The sequence below is a fragment of the Homarus americanus genome, unplaced genomic scaffold (genome assembly GCF_018991925.1).
Source record: "Homarus americanus isolate GMGI-L3 unplaced genomic scaffold, GMGI_Hamer_2.0 scaffold824, whole genome shotgun sequence".
NCBI classification, from domain to species: Eukaryota; Metazoa; Arthropoda; class Malacostraca; order Decapoda; family Nephropidae; genus Homarus; species Homarus americanus.
This window is the reverse complement of record NW_024719328.1, coordinates 3,446,456-3,471,614: the sequence shown is the minus strand read 5'-3', so window position 1 is coordinate 3,471,614 and position 25,159 is coordinate 3,446,456. Positions and strand designations below refer to the sequence as shown.

The following is a 25,159-nucleotide window of genomic DNA, read 5'->3' as shown; positions in this document are numbered from 1 at the left end:
ACATATATCTTTTACTCATTATGGAGAAATCAGCTGCAGTATCCATTTCCATGGTTACAGGTGTGCATTAATACACAAGTCCACATTATACCTGTGTTTAACTTTCTCTTCGACTGGTGTAAATAGTAAACACATGGGCACTCTCATCATTATCAGATCCAAAATTACTAACACTCTCATGAATACTGTTTTTCATTTCCTTCTCCCCACCTTCAACTTCATATACTCTACCTCCTATCACTTGCTTCTACAGGCAGGAGCAATATGTCATCTGTGACAATTTTAACATTTTTGATTCTTGAGCTTTAAGCTTTCATGTTTCCCTCGGCACCTCTTACATTTTAAATCAGCATATGTTCCTTGTTTTGTGGTATACATATTTCCTTTTAGCTACAGTTACTTTACACGCAGGCCACTACATAACTGTTTCACCTACCAGCATTGGGAACAAATTCTCTGGTGTTTTTTCTCCGGCCAATTCCATGCTTGTAGCCTATCTGACATGCACTTTCAAAAGTTAAGTTGGTGGTGTTCAATTACTTATTCTGTATTTTCATAATTCAGAGCCTATTACAAACCTGTCTCTTGGAGCTGGGGTTCAAGAACTGTCAAAGTTACAGTGAATGGATAACTTTCTTCAAAGCTTCCATATAATTGCTTACTGATTCATCTTTTACCTCTATCTCTGAATTGCCAAATTTGCTTAACTTTCAGCGATCTCAAGTGGAGCAGGATCAAAATATTTGCTTCAGAATCTTTGGTAATCTGAATCAGTGAGAATCACTGGGTTGTTTGAATAAAAGCAGATTATTGAGTAGAATAAACATTAGCTCTCCTACCTCTGTCAAAGATTGCTTTCCTTTTCTTGAAGGGCTTTCTTCTTCTGAGCATCTACACCGTCGTCCATTAATTCATTTGCCCGAAGAAGAAGTCCATTCTCTCCTAATATGATGTGACATCTTCCTTGTCTGCATCATACTCCCCCCCACTTCCACACTGACGCCAGCCATGGTTGCTCTCTTCATAAATTCTCCAGGTTCAGAGTAGCCTTCCCTTCAGTGGTCACTATCACTCTCTTCAAGGACTTCACCAACACTGTAGATCCATCCTCGTCGCCAGTGTAGTATCTTTGCGTTATTTAATGGGAGAATGACAAGCACATGGTCGGTCTGGCTGGGCGTTTATTCTCTGTTCCTGGTTACAACGTGCCTAACACATTTCGTGTTTATACAAGCCTAAACACTTTCTGACTTTGGTAGAGTAACATAATATATAATATATATATTCAATAAATGCAGCATATAAACATACATATATATAACACTGCCGAGAGTTACAACCACTCTCTATCGTTCATGAATCTATCTAGCCTCCTTTTAAGACTTTCCAGAGTCCCAACACTTACTACAAAGTTGCTAAGCTTGTTCCACTCGTCTACCACTCATTTGTGAACCAATTTCTTCCTATCTCCCTCCTAAACCTAAACTTATCCAACTTAAATCCGTTGCTCCGAGTCCTATCCAGCTCGGATATTATAAAAAACTTTATCTTTATCTCCTTTATTGATTTCTTTCACCCACTTAAATACTTCTATCATATCTCCCCACACTCTTCGTCTTTCTAGGGAATGCAAGTTTAGTTTCTTTAATCTATCTTGATATGGAAGGTTTCTAAGTCCTGGAATCATTTTCGTCATTCTTCGCTGCAACGACTCCAGTGAATTGATACCCATTCTATAATAAGGGCACCAGAACCGAACAGTATAATCAGGGTGCGGCCTGACTAGCGCAAGATATATGTAATTGCAATAATTATGACCTCAGCACTCTTTCCTGCCATATGGGCTGAGCTGATTCTTTCCCAAGACTTGGGGGCCTGAAAATCACTCCCATAATTAGTTTTTCTCTTTCTTCCGTGATTTCTACCCATACAGACTCGGTTCCTATTTCACCCTTTATTGAATTATTAATACAACATTTTAATGTATCCCTGATGAACAGTCCGACCCCTCCTTCCTTCCTACCTTCCCTGTCCTTGTGAATTAGGTTGTACCCTTCTATATGGTACTCTGATAAAAATTTCTTGCTCTCCATATTCATCCAAGTTTCGGAAATTGCTATGACGTTTACATTCTCGGTACATACAACCGCTCTCAGCGAGTCTATTTTATTTCTAACGCTCCTACTGAATACATCTCTTCGACTAAGTACTTTACATTTGTCCACATTAAATTTCATCTATCATTTTTCAGACCATTCGAAAAGGTTTTTAGGTCTTCCTGTAGTTTTGCGGAGTCCTCTTCAGATTTAATTGCACGTCCTATTTTAGCGTCATCAGCAAATTTACTTATATTGCTATCTACACCGATATCTATGTCGTTTATATATATAATAAATAATAATGGTCCAAATACTGAGCCTTGGGGTACTCCACTAGTGACGTTACTCCAATCGGATTTACTGCCGTTAATGCTCACTTGCTGTTTCCTGTCCTATAATTGCGCCCTAATTCACTTTAGAATGTCTCCCCCAATGCCACGAGCCTCCAATTTTCTTGTTAGCCTTTCATGGGGGACTCTGTCGAAGGCTAAAGTCAAGATATACACATCAAAGTGGAGCCCATTGTCCTCTGATTAGAAAACAGCTGAAAAGAATGTTAATAGATTAGCTAAACATAAACGCCCGCTTGTGAAGCCATTTTGGGAATAATTTATCAACTTGCGCTTCTCCAGGTGAATTCAAATAGAGTTGAAATTATTGCTTCCAGTAATTTGCCTACAATTGATGTTAAACTGATTGGACGGTAGTTAGAGGATAGTGATCTATCTCCTTTCTTGAAAATCGGTATTACATTCGGAATCCTCCAGGATTCTGATACTACACCCGTTTTTAAGGACATGTTAAACAAATTTGCTAAAGGCATACTAAGCTCTTCCTTACATTCCTTTAATACTCTGGCAAATATCACATCGGGACCTGGTGACTTATTAGACTTTAGCTTCTCCATTTGCTTACTAACATCGTTACTAGTCACTACTATCTCGCTTAATCTATTTTCTTCACTATCTCTGTATAGAGTCGGTGCCTCGGGTATCATGAAAACTGTTGAAAAATATCTATTCAGATTATTGCTCATTTCCAGGTCGTTATCAGTTAGCTCAAAGGTATCTGTATTGGTCCAATCTTTTCTCGTGTTTTAGTTTGATACATTTGAAAGAATCCCTTAGGGTTTGACTTCGCCTCCCCGGCTACCTTCAGTTCATTATTCCTCTTTGCTTTTCTTATCTCGGTCACAACCCTACCGGTCAATACCTTATAATAATCTCGGGGGTAAACTTCACCACAATTTATTCTCCTACTTATGTACTGCGCACATCATTGTCATTCCTAAAAATCCCATTTAATTCATATTACGCTGTATAACATTCAAATCCACCGCGCTTGTAGAATCTCAGAAAGCGGGAAACATTGTTAAAGGATAACTCACCTACTCAATGTTACTAGACCATGTGTTGTATTGTACCCAGGTACAGTTATATAATGTTAATTGTATGTATTCATAGCATTAAGGAGAATTCAGGGTATCCATAAGATGATTGGGAAAGTCCAGTTGAGCCGGACTAGTGTACTGTAGGACTAAGTGTGGATCATGGTTTGAAGGTCATACTATTTACGTCTGTGAACGTGTAGCGAACATAACTTCCACAGATATCATATGAAAATACATGAGAACAATGGTCTGGAAAAGGATAAAGGTATCAGAACTATGTGAAGTATTGGAAGTGATCTAGAAACTATGCTTCAGAAAGAATATCTTGTATACCCACGCCATGAAAATACGATGCTAGGCTTTGTTTGGGTTGGCGCCTAGGCCGTCTCGGGTGTGCCGCGTTGATATTATAACCCAGTGACTTTACCCAGGAACTAGCAAACCAGACCCTTACCTTAGTGTGTAATTTAGGATTATGATATGTGTTTATAAGGCATGAGTGAATATATGCCGAAAAGTGTTCAGGTGAGAACCGTAAGAAATTAAAGTAAAAATTAAAGATTGGAAACTGTAGGCCTACGCCGTGACAAGCGGCGGGGCACTGCACTCAGTCCCTTTCGTTCTACCGTCACCTCAGGTCAGTGTCCTATCGGGCTATATCCCGCCCTATAATTCACTGGTCAACATAAAAAAAAATTCTCATGGTTCTGGATCAAAACAGTCTGATTCTAGTGTAATTGTATGTGCTGAACTCAATTATGACATTCGTATAGCTGTATCAGGCTCAGTTTTCCAGAACCAGCATATCTATATATTTAGTGTACCATGCTATTCATACAGTAATTTATATGCTCATTGGCTCCACTTATGCAATTATTTTGTCCTGATTTGTGCTTTTATGTTTGTTACAGTTTGCTGATTCATGATATTGCATATCTACACCTGCATGATTTGTAATTACTCTGAAATTAACAAAACATGGAACGTCGCAAGTGTGTGAACGGTGCTGACAGTTTTTGCTACATATGTGGTGCCTTCACTCCTGGTAGCCTCAAGAAACCAATCACAAAAGCTGTTCGACTGAACTACAAAAGTTACTTCAAATGTCATTTGGGTGACCAAGACAAGAAATGGGCACCTCATGTAGCCTGTAAGTCTTGTGTTAACCACCTGAGCGAGTGGATGTGTGGTAAACGAAGTTCAGGAATGCCGTTTGCTGTACCAATGATATGGCGTGAACCTAAAGACCACAGTAGTGACTGCTACTTCTGTCTCACAAATATTAAGGGAATAAAAATCAAGACACGAGGCAAGGTACAGTACCCCAATATTGCTTCTGCAATCCGACCAGTACCGCACAGTGCTGAACTTCCAGTCCCAAATCCACCGACTGAACAAGAATTGAGTGATTCCGATTCTACCTCTACCTCAATGGAAAACGACTACCAGGATGACTCTGAAAATACCAGGCCTAAACTATTTACTCAAGAAGCGCTTCATGATCTCATCAGGGACCTAAACTTGTCAAAAGAAAAGGCTGAAGTTTTGGGATCCAGACTAAAGCAGCGTAACCTGCTAGAAGATGGAGTGCATATCACTACAGCGCGTTACCGACATAGACAGCTGTCTGCATTTTTCAAGATGGCAAACAACCTTTGTTATTGCGAGGACGCAGTATCTCTCATGCAACAACTCTGCAAGTCTGAAACATACAAGACAGAGGATTGGAGGCTGTTTATAGACTCAGGAAAAGACTCTCTGAAAGCTGTTCTTTTACACAATGGCAATCGGCTTCCATCTGTCTCAATAGCACACGCAACAAAAATGACTGAGAGCTATGAAACAATGAAAATTCTGTTGGCCGCTATAGAGTATGAGAAACACCAGTGGAAGATATGTGGCGATCTCAAAGTCATCAGTTTACTACTGGGCCTTCAGAGTGGCTACACAAAGCACATGTGCTTTTTGTGCTTGTGGAACAGCAGAGCTGATGCAGAGCACTATGTGAGAAAGGATTGGCCGACAAGACCAAGAGATGCGCCTGGAAGGTTTAACTGTGCTCACAATCCGCTTGTAGATCCAGAAAAGATATTTTTGCCTCCACTGCATCTAAAGCTCGGTTTGGCTAAAAATTTCATCAAAGCTATGGATCAATTCGGTGCTGGGACTCTATACTTATCTCAGAAACTAGGTGGTGTGGTTTCCGAAGCCAAGTTGAAAGCAGGTGTCTTGAATGGACCACAAATTCGTATACTAGTTAATGATAGCGAATTCACCAAAACATTGAACCCACTGGAGAAAAAAGCATGGGAATCATTTGTCAATGTGTCAAAGAATTTTCTTGGAAACTATCGTGCTGACAACTACAAAGAAATCGTAACAACCATGCTTCAGAATTATCATGCATTGGGAGCAAGGATGTCCTTGAAATTGCATTTTTTCCACTCTCATATTGAATTTTTCCCAGGTAACCTTGGAGACGTTAGTGATGAACACGGCGAAAGATTTCATCAAGATATCGCCATAATGGAGAGCAGATATCAGGGACAATTCAGTCCTAACATGATGGGCGACTATTGCTGGACACTGCAACGAGAAGAGAGCAAGCTGTACAAGAGAAAGAGTAAAGTTCAGAAGCACTTTTAGAACTTCATATTTTGTCATTATAAAGGATTTGAACTTATGTTTTTTGGTACAATTTTTATGAGCTTATCTGTGATAGGTTTAAAATTGTATCTTGCATGACGCGATAATGTTACTATATTTACTATTTTTTTTATTCTTTAAGAAAGTAGGTCTGATGGTAGAATGAAACATCCAATTAATATTCATTAATATGAAATTAGTCATGAAAGCACAGTCACATGAGATAATTTCATCTTTTGCACGACACGTGATGGAATATTAAATATTTGTACCTATTGATTTTTTTATAAAACCTGGTCTAATAGAACAAAACAAATATCAGATTCGAATTCAGCAATATGAAATTAGTTGTGTGAGCATGATGTCATATGTGAACCATTTTGGCTGTTGACCAGTGGATAATTAAGGCTTATATAGAAGTTATTACAGTTTAAAGCTTTGCCTGATATATAAGTGTAATAGTAATGTGTTAGGGGGTGTGATAACCGCCCGTCAGGCATTATTTCTCAGTCCCTTTCGTTTTACCGTCACCTCAGGTTCCATGAGGTCGGTCGGAGTACCTTGCTGCTGCTGCGAGGCAGCCATTATCCCTATGAGCGTCCCAACAGGTGGTGACTACTCCCAGCTATGCCAATCCACTGTGAACCTGTGGATTTCCAGCACACCACTCCAAATGAGTAAGAACAAATAAGGAAACGCTTGAGAAACTCTGCGGTCGTCACTTGGAGCGACCGATAATACCAGGCGTAGAAATAGTACTGGTATGTCTCTTGGTGAAGCCCTCGTCTTTACCCACCGAGGGCGGTGTGCGAACGAGGTGCCTGTTGTGTATACCTAAAAGTCACAAGGAGTCCCATACCTGCAGGGGTGGAGTGTAACATGTGTGTTGAGATGGTGCTACTATGTATGATAACCGACGGTGCTATTCCATGCAGGTGGAGCAGACTGATGTGTTAAGGGATAGTGTAAGAAGGAATGACCGAGGTAAGGTGGTCACAGATTGTTATGCAATAAGTATGTGGATGACACGCCATTAATGTAAGACGTCTGGTGCCCATCTGGGTAACCAACATTTTCGTTGTTCTTCTGAGGAAGACCAATTCATTTGTATGTTTTTTACCAGTATGCTTTATAAGGAATAAATTAATTAAGACATATTATGGTTTCACCCTTCTTTCCCCTCATCGATCTGGTCAATGGAAAACCTAACCCAATGCCTAGTCCACTCTGCACGTTACCTAACGAGCTACATGCTGTCCAGAGGGGGTCTGGTGGCAGCGACCCTTAGAAATTAAGATAGAGTTAAGTATTTACCCTTAGTATTAGTGACCCCAGTCTGGCAATATACTTATAGCCTTCTTTTATCCAATAATATTCTTTAAATAATTATTTATCGCTTTGGAGTCATTGTTGTTTTTCTGAATTTTCTGTATGGTATGTTCTGCCTTTGTGTATTAAGTAACTCAATATTTAATTTGTTGTGGAACTCGTCAACCGCCATATTTTGTGAGGTTATCGTTATCAGGTTTCCAGTAAAGTCAGGTCGCCCTCTGTGGGTACATTGTGTGGGGTCACCTCACGTGAGGTCATGTAATTCACCCTTTCTCTCTTTTATTTTACTTTTATCCTCTTCACCACTTATCGGCTAGTTAGCCGCTTGGGCGATTGGTCACATCTCTGTTACGCACTGTTGGCAAGTACGGGCCATGCACCGGCTCCTGAGTGTACCTGAACCTGCTCCAGTGTTGATCAAGTCTTGTCTTGAAAGAGCTCACACTCGGTGCCGTCACAACACTCTCTGGTAGATTGTTCCAAGAGTTCATAACTCTCACTCCAAAAAAGTTACCCCTCGCAGTTTTCTGGACTTGCGGCTTCTTCAATTTTGAGCTGTGACCCCTTGTGGGGCGAGCGTCCGCCAGCTCCAAGTAAGGACACTCGACTGAGTAGTGCCCCTTGAGATGCTTATACACCTCATTTAGGTCACTCCTTGCCCGTCTGTAGTATAAGCTAGGCAAGTTCAGGCGCTCCAATCTCTCAGGGTAGCTGAGGTGCAGAAGGGCACCACCAGTCTGGTGGCCCTCCTTTGAACATTTTCAACCAACTGACAGTCCCTAGCATATCTCGGGGACCAGACGGGTGACAGTACTCCAGATGGGGAAGCACTTTACTCCTGAAGATCGTTACGAGGGACGGACCGTCTAGATATCTGAACGACCTTCTTATAAAACCCAATAATTCATTTGCCTGATTTACCTTCTTCTCACAATGGCCCGAGAACTTCAGCTCATTGTCAGCATACACACCTAGGTCCTTCTCACATTCAGTCTTATTTAATCCAGTTTCTTCATCCCGTTGGGACATATGATACGCCTCCTTACCGTTGGTATGCCCCAGGTGCATCCTCTTACACTTCGTGACATTGAATTTCAGCAACCATTTCTTCGACCATTCTTGAAGCTCACAGAGGTCCTTCCGCAGCTCTTCACAGGCCGCTTGGTTCTTGATTTCCTGAAGTAACTTGGAGTCATCCTCATACATTTGTATGGAGGAGTGTACAACGTCAGGCATGTCATTTATGCAACAAACAAACAACAGCGGGCCTTTTCAACCTATCAAGCCATGGGTCAGTCTGTCAGACGATGTTGCAGGGCAGTCCCAGCAAGTCATGGTTTCAGGTTTAAGAGACACATCACAGTGAGAACTTAAAAATTTACTTCACTGAAACACTACGAATTATAAGCTAATAACAGTCAAACTAAATCCGTAAAAAAAAAATCTGCCTTCTAAAATGATGTAATGCAATACATATTTTGTGATGATAATGTTCATAGCGCATTTCCACAGGTCCCAGATGTCACCCGCCCCCCATCAGTCTACGCTTGTGACCTGCAGTATATATACATGCTAAATCAATTTAAACAGTGTAACGTTTCTACTGAATGAATATCTGTCTGTCTCTTTATGGTTACACTATACAGTAGTACAGACACTTACACCGCCCTTTCTCAACCAAACCCAAGCAGGTATCAAACCAGTTACCCTGTGGGAGAGCATTACGATGGATAAATAAAATAAAAGGATAAATAAACACATACGTAATGTATGGAGATGGAATGGGTGTCAGAGTTGAGGCAAGGGAGGCAGAAAGTCAATACAGTTTTTCGAAGGACGGGGGTTAGATACAGAGTGTGGTGTTGACCACCACTGTAATAATAATAATGATAATAATAATAATAATAATAATAATAATAATAATAATAATAATAATGATAATAATAATAATAATAATAATAATAATAATAATTAACGGTTTATTGAAAGAGCTTGGCAGCCAGAAGGCTGAAAATATACAGTTACATATTTGGGGAATGGGTTTCGAATTACAAATAATATACAAGTAACATAAGTGATATAAATAAGATAAGATATATAATAACTAGATGGGGAAAAGCTCAAACTACAGTGCATTTCAACATAGTGACAGTGCAAGAAGTAGTATTTACTGGGAGTGAATACACTGGTTTATTACAAGTTATTGATAATTTTTACAATGGTTGGGACTGGGCTGTTCTTATAGCGATCAGTTCGTGTACGAATGGGCTGGATGTGTGTGTGTGTGTGTGTGTGTGTAATAAAAGGGATATAAACCATATAGATATCTTGGGATTTGGTGGAAAGAACATCATGGCAGAAGGTTCACATGTTACGGCAGTTAGGCGATACAGGGTAGACCTTGAATGAGTGGGTGACAGACTGACGTGGTGGTATTTATTCCAGACACCTTGTACTAATAAGACCTAAGTGGAAAACTTCATTGGACATTATTATTATTATTATTATTATTATTATTATTATTATTATCATTATTATTATTATTATTAATCGTATTATTTTTATTAGTATTGCCGTTGTTGTTGTTATTGTAATTATTATCATTTTCAATATAATACTTATCTCCATTAATATTCTAAATATTTTTTTAATTATTATTTATAATCTAATATGTCAAAATTGCAATATTTAGTTTTTGTGTTTTTGAAATTTTATGACAAGAATCTCTCGTATTTGCGCGCTAACATGTAAAAAAAGTAGTTCCCATGTTTTATTTGAGATATTCGAGATAAGATAGCATTTAATTATTATCAAAATATATAATATCATATTATGTGACATTTTAAAGATATGATATTCAATTTATTATAGTTTTATGGTTAATAATACTTTGAGTGGTGATTCATCCCGTGTTAGAGGTATTGCTCCGCCGCACATGTGGTAGATGTACCGGTGTGTCCGCCCGCTGCCTCACACCACTCATTATTATCCTCTCTTTTGGCTAACTTTACCCAGATATTATGGAACAGGTTATACAAATACTCGAGAAGACCACATCCCCAGGTGAGTACATTAAAATAAGGTATAGATGGTGTTAGAACAAGAGAATATGAGTGAGGGTGTTCCCGCCACCGCCGCCACACATGTATCTAAACCACTACACCAGTTATTTCTTCACCCTGGTCACTATAACACTAATGGTGGCCCTTATTGTGCTCACTGGTCAGTATTATGTTCATATGTATAACTGTTAAGAAGGATTGGTGGTGGTGTAAGGGATAGTTGAGTTAAATGATGAGTACAAGGCTGTAAGGGGCGGCCATGTTACCTGGGATGACAACAAACTGTCTTGTGGGGCCTGTGTGTTGTGGGGCCCGTGTGTGTTGTGGGGCCCGTGTGTGTTGTGGGGCCCGTGTGTGTTGTGGGGCCCGTGTGTGTTGTGGGGCCCGTGTGTGTTGTGGGGCCCCTGTGTTGTGGGGCCCCTGTGTTGTGGGGCCCGTGTGTGTGTGGGGCCCTGTTGTGGGGGGCCCTGTGTTGTGGGGCCTGTGTGTGTGGGGCCCGTGTGTGTGGGGGGCCCGTGTGTTGTGGGGCCCGTGTGTGTCAGGGGCCTGTGTGTTGTGGGGCCTGTGTGTTGTGGGGCCCGTGTGTGTGTGGGGGGCCTGTGTGTTGTGGGGCCTGTGTGTGTGTGTGGGGCCTGTGTGTGTGTGGGGGCCTGTGTGTTGTGGGGCCTGTGTGTGTGTGGGGCCTGTGTGTTGTGGGGGCTGTGTGTGTTTGGGGCCCGTGTGTGTGTGTATCTTGTGGGGCCTGTGTGTGTCTTGTGGGGCCCTGTGTGTGTGTGGGGCCCGTGTGTGTGTATCTTGTGGGGCCCTGTGTGTGTCTTGTGGGGCCCGTGTGTCTTGTTGTGGGGCCTGTGTGTGTGTGTATCTCAGGGGCCTGTGTGTATCTTGTGGGCCTGTGTGTGTATCTTGTGGGGCCTGTGTGTGTGTATCTTGTGGGGGCCTGTGGGGCCTGTGTGTGTCTTGGGGCCCGTGTGTGTCTTAGGGGCCTGTGTGTATCTTGTGGGGGCCTGTGTGTGTGTGTATCTTGTGGGGCCTGTGTGTGTATATCTTGTGGGGCCTGTGTGTGTATATCTTGTGGGGGCCTGTGTGTGTGTGTATGTGGGGGCCTGTGTGTGTATGTATCTTGTGGGGCCTGTGTGTGTGTGTATCTTGTGGGGCCTGTGTGTGTGTGTGTATCTTGTGGGGCCCGTGTGTGTGTGTATCCACCTGGGTCATCCCTTACAGAGCCAAGGTGTAAGGTTCAGAAGATAGTCTCTAGCCGTCCAGTGAACTAATAAGTCCTACATTAGACCCGAAACACGTAAGATTTTAAATGGTTTAACACCGCCACTCTACTCAAATATGTAATATGTAGTTGTTAATAGTGAAGGAACGTACGAATGATATAAGTATGTCTTATGTAATTTGCACTTGGGAGGTTTTGACCGAATAAAGAACAATCGAGTCCTACGTGCAGGGGTCTCATTATCCCACTGGCCATAATGGGGTAAAAACACTGTAAACATATGGCAGTAATGTATTATTTCAGTTTGGGTCATCTGGGGAGTTGTAGGAATTTAGCCCTCAAAATGTGGGGAGGGGGGGTGCTATGTTAGATATAGTTCCTGGGTTCTGTAGGTAGGTTACATTTGGTTAGGTTTGATATCTAAATATAGGAATGACCGTAACTAACATATTACTGTAATTTCGTGTCTCCTTTGTAGGCGAAGAAATTAATTATTTACCATAATTGTGGCACTCGGTTCTCGTGGAGCATCCTCTGTTCATTCATATCTAGAGATTTTTGGATGATAATAAGAAAATCGAAATGGTAATGTACAGGATAGGTCAGTTGGTTAGGTTCGATTCTAATAGGTTCTGTGGATTCCCTTGTCCATTTTCTTGTTCATTATCATGCAAATGGTATCTCCAGAAATTTTGGTTCAATTCCTTAAGTTATTTCTGGTGTTAATGCTCTCCTCCACCTTTACCTGAATTTGTGGCACTTGTGTGTTTGTGTTGTGGTGCCTGTGTGTGTTGTGGTGCCTGTGTGTGTTTTGTGATGCCTGTGTGTGTTGTGATGCGATGCCTGTGTGTGTTGTGATGCCTGTGTGTTTTGTGGTGCCTGTGTATATGGCCTCACAACACTTGAATTACAATGAGTTTGGCCCATTGTAAGTTGGTCCGAACATACTCTGTACTTTGTAAGATGATTCTTTATGACATTGTCTTCTACACAACTGGAATTTTTGTAATACGAGAAGAAAGGAACTTAATTTAATCTATCCAAACCTAACCTGAAAACTATTGTTAAGTTGGGACCAACCTTATGTTGGCTGAACTTACTGGTCTGAAATTACCATATACCTTCACCTTTATTGTAAGTAATGACTTGCTCCTACATATCGATAAAGGTTAATGAGGTACCCTGCTTTTGTCCCAAATCTTTTGACACTTTATTTACTCATCATTCCTGATAGTTTTACTTTAAGGCAGAGGTTATATGTCTGTACTGTACTGGAACCTTTACTCACTCCTGGCATATGTTCTGCTTGGTTGGTGCCGATTGTGTCGTGACCGGACAAATAACCGTTGCATTGGCAGTAATATTGTCTGGTCACGTGCCCTTGTACTATTCATTTTCAACAGAATACTGTATAATGAAGTACTGTAGGCCTCCAGCATTTAAGGTACATAATATACAATAAAATCACATTGTAGCATAATATTACAAGTTGGTTCCGTTTATTTCTTGATGGATCATATAATGCAACAGTAGCCACTGAATTTTTGAAAGTACAATACAGTATGTTGAATGTAAACAACGGATATGGCCATCATCAAGTGCGTGGACGTAGAGATTGGGACGGAAAAAATGGCAGGAGTAATATTTGAGGAAACTTATTTCTTCCTGTTGTAATATAAATTGTTGACATCCAAAGTGACACTTGTACAGTACAGTACAATACAGGTATATTTGTGTTTTAAGAAAGTAAAATTGTCCATATTGTCATAAAGTTTTAGGTCGAGTGTGTAATTTAATTTTTACAAACGGTTGAAATAGCACTGAGGTTGAGGAGTAACAAGTAAAGAACTTGGGGGCATTTTTTCACACTATAAAAATGACACTTGCGGCCTTATGATTCCAAGGCTCTCAAATATTTTATTGTTATATAGTTTGTATCGTGAAATAGTGTACAGTACAGTAGTCTACTGTACTGGTATTGTGTATTTAACGATATTATTGTAATTGTGCATTTTGGTGGTATCGGCCATTTCTTAGTATCTGAATATCGGTATCGGCCAAAATATTGGTACCGGTAAACCTCTATATGAAAATCCGAAGTTACAAAATAATAATATTGGTTCCTGTGGTTTGATTTAACAAGAAATTCAGATTTTTTTTGTCATTTCTATTATTTTTATTTTTTTCAAAAGTAATAAGGATTCTCATTCACTCTCAGATGCTTAATTATTTCCTTGTTCTCCAACACTCACAATGTTACCAAGTCTACAAACAAGCTTTCAATGTCATTCTCATATACTCACATAACTTGTTTGGTAATCGTGTACCAAATCATAACATATTATAGTTAGTACAAGTATTCCCAGGTGCAAGTGACAGAAACATGTCCTGACAATTTGTGGTCCTCTATTATTTGCGGATGACACCCTGGATGTACCCAAGAATGTCTGTGGGTAGTTTTAAAGTTGGCATTTTCGCAGCCGCGACTGGCAGCTATTTGTTCTAGAGACGGTAATTTTTACGGGGAAGAATTTGCCGTTTGGCAACCCAACCAACTAGACTAGTAACAAAGCACAGAGTTTACTTCAGGTGTTTTTGTATTGTAAAAAGTAATAACTATTGACTTCAGAATATCACCTAATATCAGGTGCACTTGGCTTCAAAATGCCCATGATACTGGTCAGATTTAAAAATAGTTTCTGGGTGGTTTACAGCCCCCCCGCTGGATGGGTGTGCTGTCCTGTCCTGTGCTCACCATATTACCCCACCCAAAACTTCTTGGACCAACTCTGCTCTGCCCAAGTGACCCATTGCCACATAGCAGCTAATCCATCAAACAGACTGCACCGAAGTTGGCCTGTAAACTCTCACAAGTTAAAAATGTTTATATTGTTGACTATACTTATTTCAGTTACATTTTTGTAGTTATTTAGTCTTAGGTGATGAAACAGTAATGAATTGTGTGTGAAGATTATTCTTTTTATAAATATTGCTTTATTCACCATAAGTTGGCTGCATCTACCTGAACCGTGAGTGACATTAAATATAATTTCTCGATCACTCCGCTGTCCACACAAAGACGTGGTTTGAGCCACGAATTACCCATGTCTGACCTACACTAATTTCTAGGTGCGGGGATTATCTTCCGAGGCTAAACCACACCGCGTGAACTATGCCGTTACTTTTTATTTTTTAGTCTAGAATTGCATTATGTGATACTGTATCTACTGTATTTTCTCTCCACAGATAAAAATGAACTGGAAACTGCCCTGAAATACTTGGAACAAGCTGCACAGTCCAATTTGGTGAGTCTCCCAACTGAATTTTACTGCATGTTGCCATATTCTTCCTGCATTATTTAATTGTCAGAAAGTATTCAGTCACCTTCGAAATATTGATGTTAAGGCAAATAGAATTGTCTTTATTACAGGAATTTATTTATTTATTTGATGGAATATAGAACAGTGTTTTGTTTACATGAAGGATGTGTAGAGGCTCTGACATAAACAAGGTCAAAATAGATAATTTCCAGTAGAGTAGGAACCCTTGAGGGACAGATTAACTAGAATATATCAAGAAATTGTGGAGTTAGAGGAGACAATATACAGTAATAAGGAGACCCCAGCTGATGGTGGAAGTGACAAGGAAAACAGTACAGTTCCAGGAGTAGAGGAGAGTACAAGTACTGTACTGTACATACGAGAGCCTAGAAGGGTGAAGGAAGTGCAGAAGTTCTAGGGGAGGGGGAGACTGCAATTGTGCAGTTTAAAATTGTAAAAGAAAAATTTGGAGGTTTTAATGATACAGTAAAGGGAAAACTAATGGAAACTGGAAAGATGGTAAGTTGATGGAAGGAAAATAGTAGAGTATTGTTACAGCTAGGTGATTAATGATGAGAGACTCGAGGAGGAGAAAGGAGAACAATGAAACTAAAGGAGATGACTTGGTAGAATATAAGAACAAGTTAGAAGAACTTGAGACAGGGAGATTATGAGCTTGCTACAAAGGTATCTAAGTGGCACGGAAGGTACAGTTGCAGAAATGTGTTCCTATACCTGCGGTGGTAACCTTCATCTCCAAACAGCCAACTTATATGCAGGGCTGTGGAGTCGGAGTCGAGGAGTCGGAGGAAATTTTGGCTTGTGGAGTCGGAGTCGGTAAAATTGTCCAGACTCCGACTCCGACTGAAGCTATTCTGTTCCTAAGAACAAATATATGAACTCAGGCATATTCATTGCAGTGATTCCACTGATCCCACTAATTTTCTTAAATTATTAAAAGAATTTATTTCCATTTTATTAGTATTATTATGAATTTATTGTAGCAGGCACAGTATAGCACTATAATTTTGGACGATAGTCTCTTCTTTACCATTTGAAATTTTGAATTATATCAAATTTTGTTTCGTTGAAAACTGCACAGAGGCTCTCAGCTACAAAACAATTAGCTACAACCTGTTTTTGGTGAGATTAAGGCAAATTTAATTTAATAACTTAATCATGTAAGGTTTATCCATTTTCCTTAATAAGGTATTCATTTCTTTAATGTACATAAATATATAACTTTACTTTAAAAGGAATTGTAGGATCATCATTTAGATCCACATCAGATTATGAGCTTAAACAAAATTCATATGCTGAGATCGAACTTTTAGATATACATGTAAATGGTGTTTTCTAGTTAATATCTTGAATTCTTAATAAATTTATTTTTCTTTTGATTGAAACTTTGAAAGTCAAGCCTATCATCTTTTTGTAGTTCTTAAATATCGTCCAGATCATTAATAAAGCTGTAGCAGTATAGCCACGGTGTTTTACTTTTTACCTATGCAGGTTACAACATACAAATTACAATTAGGATGGTAGAAATAGTTGTTACAGATAGGCCAAGGAGTCGGAGTCGGAAGCATAAAAATTTGAGGAGTCGGAGTCGAAGGTTTTGTCTTCGACTCCACAGCCCTGATTATATGACCTGTAGCAAACCTATACACCATTCACGTCCGTCGTTACAAGACCAATACCCGTTCATTTATAAATAGTGATACTGCAACTGACGGTGGTGTTTGGAGACAGTTTACCACAGGGTGTAGGAACACTTTAGCAACTGTACCAGATGAGAGGTGAGTGACTTAAGGTTGTGCTGATGCTCTTGTGTTTGTGTAAAAGTAGCGAGGAAGAGGCAGATATGGCACACTAGGGGGCGAAACAGTACAGTACTGAAGTAAGCTGTGAAGATACTGTACTGTATATGGTTGTATTTGGTAAGGAACCTGGAAGTAAGGGAGGCTTTATAAATGAAATATTTTGTATGAGAATGTGGGAAGTGATGTGTTCCAGAGATGTTTGGTAATTGGAAACTACATATAATTGTGTAGTAAGGGATGAGTGAAGCACAATACTTTACGATACTCAGGAATGTGTCATTATGGTTGTTCAACAGGAGCTGGAAGATAATAATGTGTGTGTGGCCACTATGAAAAGTGCAAACAAATTTTGCAGTGTGAACAGGAACTGCAAATGTGGGGGAAGTTGTACTGCAGAGATGGTGTCTGGGAGGTAGTAGTTTGACAGTGGGTTTTAGGATTGGTGTTAAGTAAGAATGATTAAAAGACTTAAATTAGGGAGAGGATTATATATGGATGGATTGATACTATGCATGTAGTGCTGTACAGTACAGTATGTGTTTAAAAATAAGGAGAGGGTGTATGAGAGTTTTGGGGGGTTATAATGTGAGAAAAACTGCAGCATGGCTGACCTGGTCTTCATAGCACAAGTGTCAGTGTAACAGTGCTGCAGTTATGCTTGTCAATACTTACAGTATGAAAACATATACAAGTACTGTAAAAGTCCCATAACTTAAAATAATGGGAGCTCTAGCTTTTACGACTTATGATGACCGACACCTCTCAAAGGGGAAACAAAGCAACGGCACAGTACTCGTCCATTATCTGTCCAATCAAATTTTAAATGTTTCCGAGTGCTGTACGGTACCACATTTAGGGTTGAGACAATGGCAGTGGTAGATGGCCATTCTTTGGGGGAGAGGAACAAGACATTGTAGGTAACAATAAAGTAAATTACAGTACAGTATACAGCTCCTCCCTGCACTTACGACCTGCCACAGTCGTACCAAAATTGTCAAATTACGTATTATCGAGTCCCAACGTCGGTGCACAGACAAAATTTTCATTTGTAATTCTCTTTAAAGTGGCTGGCAAGCTTAAAAGTCAGAGTTTTGTGGTGCGGTGAAGAAAAAGAGAGACCCATTTTATATTTTATATGTATTATTTATGCATTTTCGACTTACAACCTGGATTTGGGTCCCTAACCCCGTCGTAAGTCGGGGAGGAGCTGTACAGTGTGAGATCTTTATTGTCAAGAAACCACCTAAGGTACAGTAAACTACACTACAGAATAATACTCGACGTAAAGCTTTTAATAATAATTTATATTGAACCAATTTCTCAACATTGTGTAAGAAAATTTTGATTTTGTAAATTGTAATAAATATTCAGTTAATTTTGGTGGTTGGGTTTACCCTCGATATCTTTTGAAAGGAAAAATAGGTTCTTTAACTTTATGATTGGCAGCATTCATAATTATGGCATTATTTAAATTTAATTGTGGTTGGCGTTTTTTGTCTGTTGGGATAACGGGAACAATTCTCTAGACATTATTTCTCCGCCTTAAAGTAATGTGCTGTGATGATCATCTCCAGTACAACCTCTACTGTATATGTTAATTATTATTATTTTTTTTGCAAAATAACTTACAAACAGGCTAACAAAGGTTAAAAAACAGGACCACTTAACTGTGCATCGATCTACACGAGCCATCCTAATTTAAACCTAACCTAACCATAAGGTTAGTTTAGTTTGTAAGTTATTTTGCAATTTGGAATTTTGTAAAATTAACCTATTCTCCCCACCACCACCACCAAAAAAAAGTTACATATATATATAGCGGTCAGTACAGTATATGTAAACTTAAACACTTGACAAGGTTTTGAATTTGCCTATTTCATTCTCAAGGCTCGGTAATTTACTGAAGGGAAAATAATCTCTGATGATCATGTACACAATCATAATTTAGTAACAAAGTGTAGTCTATTATAATTGTGTGAATACTGAGTACAATATACAGTAGCTGGATGATGTGTGTTGTCAACGATGTCTGTTTAGAGGTTTAAACAGGTGTTGTACTGTATATAAGAGTGGTTTATTGTACTGTAGTGAGCCAACAGATGCCAAGTATTTTGTAATTTAATTACTTGATTTTAATAAATTTCTTAACTTTTTAATGTACATTGTAGTAATGTGAATGAATTGTTTTGTGGTTGTTTAGTATCCTATGGTTACCAGTGTGTGTGTGTAATAATGACCTTCATTTTTCTTTAACAGCCAGAATATGTGAAAGTGCTGAGTGACGTCCTCCATCATGGCGGTAACTCCACAGTGGCCCGTATGGCTGCTGGTATTCAACTGAAGAACACATTAGCCTCCAATGATGCCAAAGTTAAAGTACAGTACCAGCAGCGCTGGCTGGCCTTCCCTCCAGACGTCAGGGACTATGTTAAGAGTAATGTAAGTTGGCAGCTTTTGTGGAGTGTTTTGCTCACTAGACATTAAAAACTTGACAAAAGTAATTGAAATACAAAGAAAAAGCCATTGAAATTCTAGTTAACATGGAGAAGACAGTAGCATTTAGATATAAATGTTGACATTTTGGGGAAAAAAAGAGAAATAATAGCATCCTTTAAGTGAAGTGATTGGCTGGCTGTATTGTGAGGTTAACTGCTGCTGATTGGTTAATATTTAAGGGTCAAAGGATATCCTTATACCTCTGAACATGTTATTATACTGTAACTTTCCTGAATGTTTCACTAAAAATTGTCCTCTATAAAACAAGTCAAAATATGTATACAGTAGCTACTGTACACATTACCTTAAAGATTTTCTTGGTCATGTGATTATGTTCATTACTATAGCAACATTGTCTTCACTTCATGTTTTCAACAATATAAATTCATATTTGAATTGTGTTCACCTTTGCCTATGTGCTCATATACTTACTCTCCTTGTACTATATACATTATCATCACATGCAGGTTGTTGCAGCCCTGGGCACAGAGCAGAATCGTCCTAGTTCTGCGGCTCAGTGTGTGGCGTACATCGCGCTCACAGAAATTCCTGTGGGGCAGTGGCCTGACCTTATTGATAGATTGGTGGCCAATGTGACGGCTCCTGGGGCAACAGATATGACCAAAGAATCTACTCTAGAAGCTATTGGATATATATGTCAGGTAAGGTCTGTCAAGTGTAAGTTGTGAGTTAAACACTTTGAAAAGCATACAGTATACAGTACTGTAGCTACTCACTAAACAATAGTGTTGCCAATAAGTATCTTCCTAAGTTTCAGTATACCAGTCTTAATACATAATTGATTTGATTTACAGGATATTGAACCAGAGGCTATAGCGGCTAAAAGCAACAACATCCTTACTGCCATTGTTCATGGGATGAAGAGAGATGAACCAAATGATCATGTCCGACTAGCAGCAACTACAGCACTTCTTAATTCTCTCGAGTTTACAAGACAGAATTTTGAGAGAGATGCAGAGAGGCACTTCATCATGCAGGTGTGTAGTGTAACTTACGTTTACAGTTGGATAATAAAATGACACAAATGTTATAAAATCTGGATTTAAAGATCATGTACTGGTACAGTACCTGTACTGGGGAGTCACAGTAACTAGGTGAAGCTGTCATGCAACACCAATTTTCAGCATTATCTTTCAAGTATAACATTATAATGTGTGTGTATATCCTCAGGTGGTTTGTGAGGCAACACAGTCAACGAATACACAGATAAAAGTGGCAGCACTGCAGTGTCTGGTGAAAATAATGTCCCTTTATTATCAATACATGGAGCACTACATGGGGCCTGCACTTTTTGCTGTAAGTATATTGTCTTAAAAGTTTTTTGTGTGAAGGAAAGGAAATTTGTGAACCCTACCAAGAGTATGGGTTAGATACTAAATTTATGGTAATTAAGTCAATTTTGATGGAAGGATAATTGGGCTGCTTGCTTGTTGGTACAGAACTAGAGAATGGGACCTGTCAGGTTAAGGTGTAGCAAGTTATCTGGCATACAGTATTTCTCTAAATTAGATTCTTGAAACCTTCAGAGCTAAGAGGGTGGCTGTGTTGGGAGTATTGACAAGGTTTTGTGTTAGGGGTAGGCTGAGGTGGTTTGGGTATGTGGCAAGATAGAGATGATCAACTGGCTCAAGAGATGAATGTGGAGGGGAGGGAAGGAGAGCTAGGTCAAGAATGACAGTGGAGAGGATGTAAGAAATGGCCATGAGATAAGAAGCTACAGTATGTTAATCTGCCATCAGGTAGTCATGGCGAACTCTCACAGGTATGGATTATGTCCATTAAAGTGTAGAGAATGATAGAAATGTATGAAAGAGGAAATTAATGGTTTTAGATAGGTGAATGTGGGGGAAAACTATTAAGTGGTGGTGATAAATCTGATGCACCATAAATGCCAGAATCATCATGTGTAGGATATGGTGTGAATAACATCAAAGTGGAAAGGGAAGAACTGATCAGTGTCGCTTAGTAAACTTATGGGTAAGGCACAGGGAATGGCTTAAAATGTTAGATTGGAGATGGGAAGATGATAGAATGAATGCACAGGCAACACTTGAGAAAGTATGTGTGTGTGTGTGTGTGTCAGGTGCTTGGACTGATGGTGGGTGGGGTATGAAACGTATAAGAGTGCATAGTTAATTTCTTTACTGTATAAAGGCTTAAAGCGAGGACTGTATACAGTAAGGACGCAACCGCTGTAACGTCATAAACTTGGCTCAACCCCATTCAATGGTGTCACGCTACCTGTGGTGACCACAAGGACCACGGCATTGCCTTGGTTGACGTTCGTTTCATTTTTTTTTAGAATACCTGTGGCCAGGTATAACAAAATGAATGACTTATGTTCGGTCCTCCCAAAAAATGAGTGATACAAAAAAAATATGAACTCTCTTCAAACAAGTTCTTGGCTATTTTAATGTGGTGTTTATTTTATCAGTGCTTGCAGGCATTCAACACATATCAAGTTTTCTTATCTCCGAGAAATCTGTAATACTTGATGTGTTCTCTACTTGGGATTTGGGCATTGCTGGTTCACCCGTATATTGCACAAATAACCATAATTGTTGATACGCTGATACTGGGAGCAGTCGCGGGCACATGCGGAGGTTGCTAGATGCGTATTTACAACAGTGACGTCATCGAGCCGTGTATTGTGGGTAAAACAGGTGCCTGGTGGTCTATCCTTACTGTCTCTAATCCTTGGCTTAAAGTATGGAGGAATGTATTTTGAGTATAGCAGAGAAAGTATATACACTAACTGTAGTTGTAAGGTAAATGTGACCTGTTTCACTGTCATGGATGGGGCAATGACTGGAGAGTGGTAAATATGGGATGCTAATAAGAGGCAAGTTGACTTATGTTTGTAGATGAAATTGTTCTAGTGGTCCTTAAAAAGTTTGTTCGAAGAGAAAGATGATATTATGCAAACAGAAATGTTAATGAAAGTAATAGTTTTATTGGGGAAGGCAAAGGGGATACAGTACTAGGGGATGGTTGAGCAGACATATAACACTGGTCTTGAAGTGACACACATGGTGTGTTTAGGAGCAATTATTGAAATAGATACAGTGGCCCCTGAGTTAACGAACACTATTTGTTCCAGAAGGTCCTTAACCGAAACCATTGTTTCAATGGGATTTTGGGTAATTGGTTCCAGCTCACCGAAAATTACATACAAAGTAAAAAAAAATGCAGTAAAGTACACTTACTTTGAGGTGTGTATGTAGAAGGCTCCTGGATGATGATGGGAATTAGAAGTGGGGCTGGAGGAGAAGAGAAGGAAGTGGAGGTGGAAGAGAAATCACCCCATGCATGGTACCGTCATTTCACCCATAAAATTTTAAGTTCACTTGGTGTAATTCAAGATTATTTTGTTTAAATCAACACTGCACTATATATATTTTTTTTTTATTGGGCATCCCCCTACATCCTTGTGTAAGGTGAAGCGCAGAAGCGTTTACAGCACCCAACAGGGAAGCATGCTAAGTTCATGCTTGCTTTTGTCTCATGAGTTAAGGGCGTAGAAGCCTGAAGAGTCAAGGGCATAGAAGCTTGAAGAGTCAATGGTTTGTCATCAAGTTATTGGAAGCTCCAACAACTTGTCCCTGAATACGAATTCGCAACTTTCGATTTACACCAGGTACCTACTTTACTGCTAGGTGAACAGGGACTAATGGGGGCTAGGAAGTAAGTCCAAACAACTTCCACTGGCCCGCACTATATATTGTCAATATGTTAAATAAATTTCAGGGTGACCAATAATTGTACTGTAAAAATGTAAAAATACTCTGTGTTCAAGAGACCCACAAGCAAGATGTTTTCTCCACTGAACAGAGATACAAACTGAGGCCTTGGTGGGTGAGTGAAGTGGCTGATGGGCGCACCAAAAACTAGTTCTCTGTACTGCAATTATGTTAAATAAGTGTTAAAATGACTAAAAAATTAATATAAAACTTATAAAATTATTGAATAGTACAACCTTCTTGATATTTACTCCAATTTTAGCGAATGTAAGCCCTAGAACCGATTTCTGTATTGGCGGACTAATCTTCCAGCTGGTGAGCAAGCCAAAAAATGTCGAAACATTTTCGTAAGAATTTTGTTAACCGAAATGAAGATTCTTATGGAAGGCAATTCGTTAACAGAGGGACCACTGTAGAATGTATATTAGAACAGAAATACAGTGTGTTTTTGACAGTGAATCAGTTTGTGTATGTAGTAGGAATGTATTGAGTGAAGTATGATGGAGAATGTTGTAATTCTGAGGTGGATGATAGGAGGAAAAGAGAAAAGATTGAAGGGTGTATTAGGAGAGGTTGGACAGCCAGAAAAATTAATTTGCCATGGTGACCAAAGACCCATTGCATTAACTTTTGGGGGAGGGTGGCAATGATATTTCTGTTGATGGGTGGTACTGGTTCAAGGTTATGTGGACCGGCACTATTAAACCACAATGATATTTGGGGCCTTATGGAAGGGGAATACCATAACAGAATGTCTCTTTAATCCAGCAATAAGATGTAATGTGTGTGTGTGCACTTTGTTCTTGATTCTTGCTACCTCCATTACAACTAGAAAGGTCTTAAAAAGAGTGAAAACCTTACTTTACAGATTACACTAGAAGCTATGAAGAGTGATATTGATGAGGTGGCACTGCAAGGAATTGAATTTTGGTCAAATGTTTGTGATGAGGAGGTAGATCTTGCCATTGAAGCATCTGAAGCTGCTGAACTTGGCCGCCCACCAGAGAGGACCTCCAGATTCTATGCTAAAGGAGCACTGCAGGTGAGAAAATAACTTAAGGAAAATCACTGGAAATATTCTGCACTTTTATTTCTGGAAAATTTTGGTGAAGTTTTGTTCTAACCTTTGGAGTGAGTATTATTTAAATTATATAATAAAATAGAGTAATGAAATTGACCAGTAATTTAATGTTTTCCTTTCAACAGTACCTTGTGCCTGTGTTGATGATGACTTTAGGCAAGCAGGAGGAAGCTGATGATGATGATGAGTGGAATCCTTGCAAAGCAGCTGGTGTGTGTGTCATGCTTTTGGCCACTTGTACAGAAGATGATATTGTGCCCCATGTACTCCCGTTTGTTAAGGAAAATATTAAGCACTCAAATTGGAGACTGCGTGATGCAGCTATCATGGCATTTGGTTAGTACTCTGTAGTACATATTTTTTCTTTTTTTCTCCTTTGTAACTTTGTCTTTCTCAGTTGTTGGCAAATTGTGATAGAACTTGACCCACCAAGTTTCAGCGTTTGTTGACCAAAGCTGGGAAGAAAACCTTTTCTTAGACTTTACAGTGCAGTACAGTACTGTACATATAAAGACATGAATGCTGGAAAACTTAATGGCATATGTATAAAGTTACAAGGAGGTTTGTGTTTGGTGAGCTTGAGGAGCAGGTGTTCAAGGTTTGTTATTTCTGAAATATTTAAGGAACATTCCTCAAGTGTAAATGCCCCTTTTGCCTTAGTACTAACAGAAGTAGATAAAGTTAACAGGTTTATTGGGATTGTTGCAAGAAGTTTTCCAATTAAAAGCATCTTACCACATTGAGACTATTAAACCTTTTCTGCGGGAGGAGAGGTGGGAGCACTTTTTAGTCTTGATCATTATATACTGTATAATGAGTTCTGAGTAAGAAAATATATAACATGTAACAATAATAAAACCGTAGTTACATGTGGGGCAAGACGCCAGCTCCCGTTGCCACCTATACCACATTTCTTTTGTCATCGTA

At 39.4% G+C, this 25,159-nt stretch overlaps 1 protein-coding gene across 3 annotated transcripts in view; it reads left to right on the top strand.

Annotated features, from left to right (window-relative positions):
- Nucleotides 1–10,395: 10,395 nt before the first annotated feature.
- LOC121860010 (importin subunit beta-1-like) overlaps nucleotides 10,396–25,159 on the top strand; it is a 28,547-nt gene continuing 13,783 nt past the window's right edge. For all 3 annotated transcript variants that reach the window (XM_042357026.1, XM_042357025.1, XM_042357024.1), the window contains exons 1-8: nucleotides 10,396–10,530; nucleotides 14,998–15,056; nucleotides 19,151–19,333; nucleotides 19,858–20,052; nucleotides 20,206–20,388; nucleotides 20,582–20,707; nucleotides 24,020–24,193; nucleotides 24,358–24,568. In XM_042357026.1, the coding sequence (XP_042212960.1) occupies nucleotides 10,488–10,530; nucleotides 14,998–15,056; nucleotides 19,151–19,333; nucleotides 19,858–20,052; nucleotides 20,206–20,388; nucleotides 20,582–20,707; nucleotides 24,020–24,193; nucleotides 24,358–24,568 (1,174 nt within the window). In that variant the 5' untranslated portion in view covers nucleotides 10,396–10,487. The remainder of the gene's footprint in view (nucleotides 10,531–14,997; nucleotides 15,057–19,150; nucleotides 19,334–19,857; nucleotides 20,053–20,205; nucleotides 20,389–20,581; nucleotides 20,708–24,019; nucleotides 24,194–24,357; nucleotides 24,569–25,159) is intronic.